Consider the following 11,915-nt stretch of genomic DNA (forward strand, 5'->3'; position numbering starts at 1 on the left):
CCTGAAGAAGGCAAATAATTTTGCCATTTTTATTCACCTTAACAGTATTTCAGGACAGCCAGTTTAACCTTTCTCTTATGCTTATTCTTCTTGGGAGTGGTCTAAGACTTTTTTCTTTTCATAACACCAGCACAAAGTCTCAACAGAGGAAGAAGCAGTGGACTCCACTTGGATGTTATAATCAGACAAAGTATGCCTATCTTCTAATTGCTTGCCAGCAAAAATCAGTCTTTGCCGATCAGGAGGAATTTCTTCTATATCCTGGATCTTGGCCTTTGAAGTTTCTGTTGTACCTGATGGTTTAACCTCAAGGATCTTCCCTGTACAAATTTTTTCAAAAATATGCATCTTGTTGGCAGTCCAACTACAGATGGTGGATTAGAAAGGAAGAGTGCAGTGCTATCCCATGGGGTTTCCCGCACTACCATTATTATTTTTTTTAAATCATGTTAATATATATCTTGTACACACAACAGTGGTGAACCTTGTTAAAAATAAAGATTCTGGCCCAGCCCATTGTAGCACACAGGTAGCACCATCACTTGGGAAGCTAGAAATTGCAATGGGATGCCTGGGTTCAATGCCAGGGCCAACCTGAATATGCTGGGCATGGCTGCATAAGCCTGTAATTTTAGCTAATTAGGAGGCTAGGGCAGGAGGATAGCAACAAAGGAAAACTGTCAAAAGTACTTGTCTCTAAGCCAGCAGGTAGCATGGTGGTTAAGGTGGTGGATTTCCACACGGCAACTGCTGTTCAAAACCTGGACTCAGCGACGCATGTCCAGGCTCACAATCCCAAGAGGAAAACAGAGATTGTGCTGTGACCATCCTCCCTTGGGGGGGGTGATTTCTCACTTTCTTACTTTCCCTATCTCTGTCTCTATCAGGTGAGCATACACACCCTACAGAAAAAAAAGAAACAAACAAAAAATATATCTCTGACTCCATTCCCCACTTTATCTCATAAAGGGAACAAAGATACTTATTCCTAGAACCTATCTCCAGAAACTCTGAAACAGCAAGATTCAGATGAAGCCAAGAATTGGGATTTTATCAAGGCCCAGGTGATTTTAATGCAGGTCAGTTTGAGGACTACACACAAGAAAAATTGCTATTTTAAAGGCATATCAACCATTGCCTCACAACACTCAGCTTGTAAATTATTATTAAAGAATTATTTAATTGTATTTATTATTATTATCTTATTTTGACCAGGGCATGGGGGTGTGAAAGCAATCTTCCAGGTCTGGGACTTGAACGGCAGTCAGCCATGTGGGAGTCAAGTGACCCAACTACCATGCCATCTGCTGGCCCCTAGCATGTAATTTTAAAACAAAAACTCATTTGTTATACACACACACACACACACACACACACACACACATATATCTGTATGTGTGTCTGTGTATGAGTATGATATTTTAGTTTGCTAAGGGTGCATGTGCTTGCACATAAATGTGAGAGAAAGAGAGAGAGAAAGAAATCATCCCCTAGAGGAAATAGCCACACTGCAATCCTTTCTCCTCCATTCTCCCTTCAGGATTTTGGGTATGCATGCACATACATGTCCAGCATGATTTTTCAAGCCACTGGGCCTGGGATTCAAACCACACAGTTGGCCATGTGAAATCCAGCCACTCTAACATCCATGCTACCTACTAGCCCAACACATAATACATTTTTACTGAGTACTTCCCACGTGCTGTATGTGGGAGCCTTCAAAAAGTTCATGGAAAATGAGTATTACAAACTATGCATAGGTTTCAAACATTTTTTTCTTCTTTTTAGGTATTTTCTTGGCAGGGCCATCAGATGACAGAGTGGTTAAGGTGCTGGACTCCAACAAGGGGACTGTGGTTTGAGTCCCAGACACAGTGGCTTGAAATTCACTACAGGTACATGTGTGTGCATACCCAAAATCCCAAGAGGAAAATGGAGAAGAAGGGATGGTAGTATAGCCATCCCCCAGGGGGTGATTTCTCACTTTCTCTTTCTGTCTTGCCTGCTAGTGGATGCACTCTTTTAAAAAATTCCTTGTACCAAAATCAACTCATACTTTAATTCCATTTTTCCATAAACTTTCTAAAGACTCCTCATACTATGTACTGATATTATGCTAGGTGTTCGGGATATAGTGGTGAAGGTGCACTAATGTAATCCCTGCCCTCATAGGCTAGTAGGAAGCTTATAGCGTAGAGGGAATAATAAATCTTTTGTCTATAAAGACAAAATCTTTTGTCTATCACTTGATTCATTTATTTAATGAGCAGTTATTAAACACAAGCCTCAATTTTTAAGTTTTAGGATTTCTATGATTTTGAGTAATAAATATTTCTAGTGCTTCGAACTCTCCATAAGGAGACACTTTCTGGGGCCAATAGATAGCATGGTTATTGAGGTGTTGTACTCTTACATGGCTAATCATACAGTCCCAGACCTGGTAGCTTGAAAATCATGGTGGGTGCATGTGTGCGCATGTTCAAAATCCCAAGAGAATGGATATGGCCACACCGTAATTCATTCTCCTCCTGCGATCTTGGGCATGCACACTCACATGCCTGGTGTGATTTTCAAGCCACCGGGTCTGGGACTCAAATTGCGGTCTGCCATGTAGGAGTTCAGCAATGTAACCACTTTGCCACCTGCTGGTCCCCACTCTAGTGTTAAGAATCACTAATAAAGTGGGGGCCAGCAAATGGCACGGAGGTTAAGGTGACTGGATCCCATAAGTCTGACTGCGTAGTTTTAGTCACAGACCCAGCGTCTTGAAAGACAGGCCGAGGCATGTGGATGCGAGGCCAGCCATAATCCTGAGAGGAGAAGGGAGGAGAAGATATTACATGTAGCCACCCCCAGGAGGTAATGTGTCACTTTCTCTTTGTCTCTCTCTGGCAAGTGTATGTGACCTATAGCAAAAATCTTTAAAAAAAAATCACTAAGGCAAAACCTTACATTAGTTATCGGCTGGCTAATAAAACTGCACAGTAATATCTCTGTATAATAAACCATGCTTTGAGGTATTAAAACTTGAATAAAGAGGTAAAGACCAGGGGAGAAAATTGTACACAAAAATCAGGGTGAAGAAAGCAAACCTGAAAGGTTTGCTTTAGGTACTTTAGGTACTTTAGCTTAAATCCCCATTTTGTTCTCCCTATAATTACCAATATCAGTCCACATTTTAAAAGACTTAAGTGGTACAGTGCTGGAAAAGGGAAGTGTAAAAATAATTCTAGGCCAGTTTTACTGACTTTTGTTTTAATAAAGAGTACAGAACTGACCGTGTACTTTAGAGTAACAGAACACCCACTTAAGTATATTATGAAACATGACCTTGACTAAGATTCTCATCTCTATTATCTCTATTAAACTCATATAATTTATAAGTTTATTACCAGATAAGGTACTTTCCCGGACATAATTTACATAAATGCCAACAGAGATGATATATTATTTTAATATATAAAAAACAAACAGGTAATCACTAGAAACCTGTGTTTGACCCTAAGTTGGGATCATGACGCAATTTCTTCCTTCCTTCCTTCCTTCCTTCCTTCCTTCCTTCCTTCCTTCTTTCTTTCTTTCTTTCTTTCTTTCTTTCTTTCTTTCTTTCTCTTTTTGGGGAGAGGTTTTTGCTATAGGGCACATGTGCTCACCAGAAAGACAGAGAGAGACGGAGAGACAGAAAGCGAGAAATCACCCCCCAGGGGGGATGGCCATGCTGCAATCCCTTCTCCATTCTCCTCTTGGGATCTTGGGCACACTTGCACATGTGCCTGGCATGAGTTTAAGCCACCGGGTCTGGGACTCGAACCATGTCTAATTCGTGAGAGTCCAGCAACATAGCTATTACACCAACTGCTGTTCCCATGGTGCAATTTCAAAATGGCCAGAGAGCATTACCCTGAACAAGTAAAGAGATGCACAGAAACTTATGAAATATGTCAGAGGATCCTAAAATCAGTTTATTAAAAAATGGGCTCAGTCTGGCAGTGATGGAAATATAACAGTCTGTGATGCAATACCCATATGGCAAGGTCCCAGGTTCATGTCCTGAGGATTACTTGGGCATGCAGGACACTCACATGACCATGATCCTGGCTGGCTGAGAATGGGGTGGACTATGACATGAGGATCCAACTGGGGATGTCTGTCTATTTTTCCCTGCCTCTCTCTCTCCTCTTCTCCCTCTATCTCTGCTAGAGATTGCACTCTCATGGAAGAAATTTTTAAAATAAAAATAAATATTAAAGGGGTTAATAGGACCAGAAGACCATTATATTTCAAAAAGAGAAATGTAGCATCAGTAATAATAATCCAATGAGGGTATTTAAGAAAATACAAGCAATGGGGTGGGGTGGTGAATGATTTGCCTAAAATGGCAGCTTCAGTATAGAACTCAAGATACAAATTAAAACCCAAATTCTCTTCCTTTCACAATCCCCTGTGGATAGACTAACCATTCTTAAATTCCACTCCTTGCAAAGGAAGTCTAATTCTAACAAACTTTTTAAATGATATACAGATTATTAGGGAATAATAAAAGTTTACTTAAATATCACTATAAAAGCAACTGGAATTTCAGAAAAAGGCCAGATAAAAGTGTCCAGCTTTGTATTATTCACTATGGATGACAGAGGAACAATCATAAAATTTGTCTGGAATAATAAAAGGCACTGTATCACCAAGGCAATACTGTGCAAAAAGAATAAAGTAGAAGGTATCTTACTACCTGACATCAAAATATATTACAAAACTATGATAATCAAAATAGCATGGCACTGGTGCAAAAACAAACACATAAACCATTGCAACAGAGTAGAGAATCCAGAAATAAACCCCAAAACATACAGTCAACTGATTTTTTGACAAAGAGCACAAAACAATCCAGTGGGAAAAAGAAAGTCTCTTCAGCAAATGGTACTGAAAGAATTGGATATCCACCTGCAGAAAAATGAAACTGGATACTTATCTCTCACTCTTAACAAAAATCAACACAAATGGATCAAAGATATAAATATAAGTATAAAACTACTAGTGGAAAACACAGGGTAAACTTTTTTTTTTTTAAGTTTTTTTGCCATAGGGTACTTGAGTTTGCTAGAGAGAGACCGACAGAAGGCAAGTGAGAAATCAGCCTCCAGAGAAGATGGCCAGGACATAATCCCTTCTCCTTCATTTTCCTCCTGGGATTTTGGGCATGCACGTACCTGTGCCTGGTGTGATTATCAAGCCTCCAGATCTGGAACTTGAACAGTAGTTGGCCACATAGGAGTCCAGCACCTTAATCACCAAGATACCTGATGCCCCCAGAAGAAACTCTTGGCAGTGTGGTGGTTAAGGGCACTGGACTCCCACATAGCCAACTGCAGTTTGAGTCCTGGACCTGGCACTTGTTTTCTAAGAAAGAAAGAAGGAAAGAAGGAAGGAAGGGGAAGGGAGGAAGGGAAATAAAAGAAGAAAGCAAGAAAGTTTGTTAAAATAATTTTTAAAATATATTTTTTAAAAAAAGACATTGGAGTAGGCAAAGATTTCTTAAATAAGACCCCTAAAGCACAGGCAATAATCCCCAAAAAGACAAATGGAACTATATAAAGATCAAAAGCTTTTGCACAGCAAAGAAAACAGTAGAGTGAAGAGACAATCCTCAGAACAGGAAAAAATATTTGCCAACTATGCTTCAGGTAAGGGATGATAATTAGACTAAACAGGGCACTAAAGACTCAAGCAGTGTACCAGAAAAATCTTTCTAATAAATGAGAAATTACCCCCCAGGGGAATGGTTATGCTACAATCTCTTATCCCCCATTCTTTTCTCAGGACTTTAGGCATGCCTGCACATGCACCTGGCATGACTTTCAAGCCACCAGGTGCAGAACTTGAACCATGAAGTCAACTATATGGGATTCAACCATCTTAACCTCTATGCCATCTGCTGACCCAGTTCAAGTCTGTTATGAAAAGGGAAATGTAAATGGGGCCAGCGGATGGTGTAATGGCTATGTCGCTGGACTCCCATGTAGCTGACCGTGGTTCAAGTCCCGGATCTAGTGGCTTAAACTCACACTGGGCACGTGTGCATGCATGCCCAAGATCTCGAGAGGAGAAGGGATTGTGGCATGGCCATCTCCCCTGGGAGGTGAGCTCTCGCTTTCTGTCTGTCCCTATCTTTCTGGCGAGTGCATGCACCCTATAGCAAAAACTTCTCCAAAAAATTTTTTTTAAAAAAGGGAAATGTAAATGAAAACCAGAATGAGATATCCCTTAACCCCAGTCAAAATGGCTAGGATCTAAAAAAAAAAAAAAAAAGAACAACTGTTGGTGAGGCTGTAGTGAAAAGGGAACCATCCTACACTGTTGGTGAGAATGTAAATAACTACAGCCACTATGGAAAACAATATGGAGGCACCTCAAAAACCTACAAATTGAACTACCATACTCCATAGCAATACCACTCCTGGGTGTTTACCCAAAGAACAGGAAAACACTTAGTTCAAAAGACACACATTCATGTTTATTGCAGCATTATTCACAATTGCTAAGACATGAAATAAACCTAAATAACTAAAAACAATGACTGGATTGAAAAAAATATGATATATATATGCTATGGACCATTACTCAGCCATAAACAATAATGAGACCTTGTCATCTGATAAAGTGGATGAATATAGATTTAATGCTAAGCAAAACAAGTCAGACTATCATAGACAAACATTGTATATCCCCACTCAAAATATACTGAATGCTTGTACTTCAAAGATGCAGTAATTGGGAGAGCCAAGTGTAGATACCAGAGCTTGATAATCTCCAAAATCATATTTTAAGAAGAAAATGTGGGGACCAGCAGTTAGCGTAATGGCTATGTTGCTGGACTCCCATGTAGTCGACTGTAATTCGCGTCACAGACCCGGTGGCTTAAAACTCACACTGGGTGCGTGTGCACCCAAGATCCCGAGAGGAGAATGGAGGAGAAGGGATTGCGGCGTGGCCATCCCACCAGGGAGGTCATTTCTTGCGTTCTATCTCTCTGTCTCTCTGGCAAATGCACACGCCCTATAGCAAAAACCTCTCCAAAAAAGAAGAAGAAGAAGAAGAAAATGTGTAATTTGAACTGGAAATATAAACTTCTATCATCCTCACATATTAAAAATTTCAAAAAATGAATATGTCATAGCTCTACTATTTACTGCCTCTTGGGATAATAAAGATGATTTAAAAAAAAAAAACACAACAGAAACTCCACTAACACTAAAATTATAAAGATATGTACAGATCTTAAAAACAATTATTCCTGGGGCCAGGAGATGGTATAATAGCTATTACATCATTGGACTCCCAAGTAGCTGACCGCAGTTCAAGTCCCAGGCCCAGCAGCTTAAAACTCATGCTGGGTGCGTGTGCATGTGTGCCCAAAATCCCAAGAGAAGAATGGACTGTGGTGTGGCCATCTCCCTTAGAGGGTGATTTCTTGCTTTCCTTCTCTGTCTCTCTGGAGAGCACATATATCCAATAGCAAAAATCTCACTGAAAAAAAAAAGGTATTTTTATAAAATTATTTTATTTAATTTTTTGAGAGTTTATTTTTTTGCTATAGGGCTAGTGTGCTCACTGGAGAGACAGAGACAGACAGAGAGATACTGACAAGGTGATAAACTATCCCTCCCCTCCCCAGGGGGATGGCTACACTACAATCCCTTCTGCTCAATTCTCCTCTTGGGATTTTGGGCACACATGTACATGCACCCGACATGAGTTTTAAGCCACCAGGTATGGAACTTGAACTGTGTTTGACTACGTGAGGGTTCAGGGACATCACCATTATGCCATCTGCTGGTCCCTATTTATTACTATTATTTTTAAAAATTTGCTATAGGACAAGTGTGATCACCATAGAGAAATAGAAAGGGAAATTGAGAAAGCAGGCCACCAGGTCCAGAACTCAAACTGTAGTAGGCTCTGTGTGAGTCCAGCACCTTAACCAGCATGCTATTTGCTGGCCCCTAAAATAGTTATGTCTTGCCATATAAAAGCAATTTACATAATAGGTGTTAAGGATACAGGAGTTAAGCCAAACAGGTAGTGTTTTATTTACTTATTTTTCAGAGAGATTTTTGCTATAGGGTGCATGCGATTGCCAGAGAGAAAGAAAATGAGAAATCACCCCCTAGGGTGGATGGTTACATGACAATCCCTTCTCCTCCATGCTCCTCTCAGGACTCTGGGCATGTATACACATGCTTATGGCATGAGTTTCAAGCCACCTGGTTTGGGACTTGAAACTCATGAGGAGTCCAGCAACATAACTATTACACCATCTGTTGGTCCCCAGGTAGTGTTTTATAAAAGATAATACAATTTTCCTTGTAGAGAGATGTCTTTCACTTTTTGGTTAAGTTTGTGCTTAAATATCTTAGTGTTTTTGTGGCTACTGTAAATGGGACTGCTTTTTTCAATTATATCTCAGTTTGTTCATTATTGGTGTATAAAAATGATATGGATTTTTGTATGCTGATTTTGTATCCTGCCACTTCACAGTATTCATTTATCACAGGAATATTTTTGTGGATTCTTTTGAATTTTCTATGTATGGGATCATATCATCTGCAAATAGAGATAATTTCACTTCTTCTTTTCCTATTTGAATGCCTGTTAGTTGATTCTCTTGTCTGATTGTGTTGGCTAGTACTTCCAGTACTATGCTGAAAAGAAGTGGAGAAAGTGGGCATCCTTGTCTTGTTCCAGTTTTTAGTGGAAAAGCTCTAAGCTTTTCCCTATTAGTATGATGTTAGCTATGGGTTTATCATAGATGGCTTTTTGACAAAAAGTGAATCAATATGTAAGACTTAATGCTAAGCAAAGCAAGCCGGACTACGAAAGGCAAACTTTGAATGTCCCACTCAATATATACCAAATGTCTGCATTCTATAGCAGAAATTTAAGACTGAAAGGTATAATACCATGGAGGACAACTGTAGATACTAGAGATAGTAAGGGGTAGGTAATGGGGGGGAGGGGGACAGGGAGATAAACAAACATTTAATTGACACAAAAATGAAAAGTTATTTGCTAATGATAATATATATGGTAATAACTTTGTCTTGAATGATATGCACTATATACATTTTGGGAAAAACCATGTTGTACACTGTAAAGATGTAATGATTAAATGTAAATAATAAAATATAATAAAAAATGTAAAAAATAGTATACGTATCAATAAGGAAAGATGTTCAAGATATGTCTAGTTGAAAAAAACAAACTATAGAAGAGTATACATGGTAGGACCAGCAGATGGCATAGTGGTTACGTCCCCTGACTCCCACATAGCCAACTGTAGTCCGAGTCCTAGACCTGGTGGCATGAAACTCATGCCAGGTGCATATGTATGCATGCCCAAAATCCCGAGGGGAGAATGGAAGAGAAGGGACTGTGGTATGGCCATTCTCCCAGGGAGCAATTTCTTACTTTCTATCACTCTCTCTCTCTCTAGTGAGCATACTCGCTCGATAGCAAAAATCTCTCTCTAAAAAAAAAAGGAGTATAGGGAACCAGCAGTTAGCATAATGGGTATGTCGCTGGACTCCCACGTAGTCGACCGCGGTTCGTGTCCCGGACCCGGTGGCTTAAAACTCACGCTTGGCGCGTGTGCGTGCGTGCCCAAGATCCCGGGAGGAGAATGGAGGAGAAGGGATTGCGGCGTGACCATCCCCCCTGGGGGGTGATTTCTCGCTTTCTGTCTCGAAGCGCCTTCCCCCCATAAGGAAAAAAAAAAAAAAACTCTCAAAAAAAAAAAAAAGGAGTATATAAGTTATGAGTACTTCATTTGTGTTTGTGTACTTTTAAAGGTATGCAAATAGGGACCAGCAGTTAGCATAATGGCTATGTTGCTGAACTCCTATGTAGTCACCCGCGGCTCGAGTCCCGGATCCAGTGACTTAAACTCACACTGGGTGCATGTGCGTGTGTGCCTAAGATCCCATGGAGAGACTGGAGGAGAAGGGACTGCACTGTGGCCATCCCCCCTGGGGGGTGCTTTCTCACTTTCTGTCTCTGTCTTTCTGGCAAGCACACATGCCCTATAGCAAAAATCTCTCTCTCAAAAAAAAAAATGTACACAAATAAATTTGTGCACAGGAAACTTTTCCAAGACTATTAAAAAAATCGTAATCACACTCTGTACTAATTAAGAAAAAGTCAAAGTGCTATCAACTTAATATTTCATAATTAAAATTAAATTAAAATACTTAAGAGAGAGAGAGAGAGACAAGCTCTCACTATGTTGCCCAGACTGGCCTCAAACTTCTTAATCCTCTTGCCTCAGCATGCCAAGCAGCTGGGACTGTGGGTGTATCCCATGTATCCCAGTTAAAATGATACTTTTTAAAAATAATATAAAAGGTAATAGAAAAATTATATAAATCTCTAAGTGACTGTAAGCCATTACCTAAGAGATCTGAACCAGAGTTTCACAAAATAAACTCTTTCCTAAATGTAGTATCAGTGAACTTTTAAGTGGTAGATCACTGATTAGAAAAACAAAATACTTTATACAGCCAGCTAGTGGTACGGCAGTAACACAACACTTTACAGTGCTGGACCCACACCGAAGGTCCCAAGGTCATGTCCCAAGGTCTTCCTGTACATGCCAGGCAAATGCAGGTGCCCATGACTAGTGTTCACTGAGGCTGGGTGTAGATTGTGGCATGAAGACTCTCTTGCGGGTTCTTGTGTCTCTCTTTCTATCTATCTTTCTATGGTGCTACATGGAGAACTCATAAAACATCCTCTCATTTATAATTATCTAGATAGAATTTATTAAATATAATTTTATTATTTTTTAAAAATTCAGAAATACAGCTTTAACTGGATGACTTTCATAGCAAAAATATTTTAGTGGTCAATGTTGTCTCTTTCTTTTGGTAAGCTAATAATGTAAATATGTTTACCTTTGGCAGCATGGGAGTATCCCTCTTCTTCTTCTTTTCTGAGTTAGGGTCATCTAATAAATCTGGCTCAAAAGTATAAAGTTCAGTAAGCTCATTCATAGTAAAGTGACGCTCAACCTGCTGCTGATCAACAACTCGAAAAGATAGTGACTGTTTAGTTACTTGTCGATCATAAATCTTATCCTCCATGGTTCCCTTTGGAAAAAAAAAAACACAAAAACAAAAACAAACAAATAAATAAAATGAACAATATAAAAATTTTAAAATGCTGTAAAAATTAAACTTAGTTAGAAACATAGTTACTAGTTAATGTGAAATAGTAAAAGCTCATGGTAATATACGAAGTGACTTAAAACAGTTTGTGAAAAAATGTAATTAAAACTACAACTTTATTTTGCTATAAAAAAATTTTAAATCCATATACTTTTTTTTATAATATACATGTCCCATAGGCTCTTTCAAGACCATAAAGAAAAATTCATAAGCAATGTTGCTTAATCCATGAAAGATTTTATAGTTTACCATGACAAATTATGAAAATTACATTTATGACAACCATTCTATATTATCTGACTGAAATGCATTAATATGTTGCTTTATCTACTTCTATACTTGTTAGAAAGGAAAAAGGCAGATATCAAGGGAAACAGAAATAATGGAGTACTTAGAATAAGAATTTATGTAGGTATTGAAATTAGGATGCAAGAGAACAGTTTAACCCCTTTTAACGTAATCTAATAAGCAACTAACAATCAGCACAAACTGCCTTTACATCAACTCTTACTATAATTTCAGACAGAATAATTCCAGACAGAAAATTATTATAACATACCATATCTATTAAATATATAACATTATAAACTAGAATGTAAAGAAGCTATAAATTTTAATAACAGAAGAGTTTAAAATGAAGTTATACTACATAGTAAAGATCAAATAAGCAAGAATTTAATGAATAAAATAAATATT

General features: G+C 38.7%; 1 protein-coding gene across 1 annotated transcript in view; it reads right to left on the reverse strand.

The window, feature by feature from the left end:
* Window positions 1-11,915, reverse strand: part of ATRX (ATRX chromatin remodeler) — a 247,807-nt gene that overhangs the window by 31,363 nt on the left and 204,529 nt on the right. The window contains exon 31 of the mRNA XM_006148780.2: window positions 10,947-11,141. Coding sequence (XP_006148842.1) covers window positions 10,947-11,141 — 195 coding nt within the window. The remainder of the gene's footprint in view (window positions 1-10,946; window positions 11,142-11,915) is intronic.

The sequence above is a fragment of the Tupaia chinensis genome, unplaced genomic scaffold, assembly GCF_000334495.1.
Source record: "Tupaia chinensis unplaced genomic scaffold, TupChi_1.0 Scaffold000243_1, whole genome shotgun sequence".
Taxonomy (NCBI): domain Eukaryota; kingdom Metazoa; phylum Chordata; class Mammalia; order Scandentia; family Tupaiidae; genus Tupaia; species Tupaia belangeri.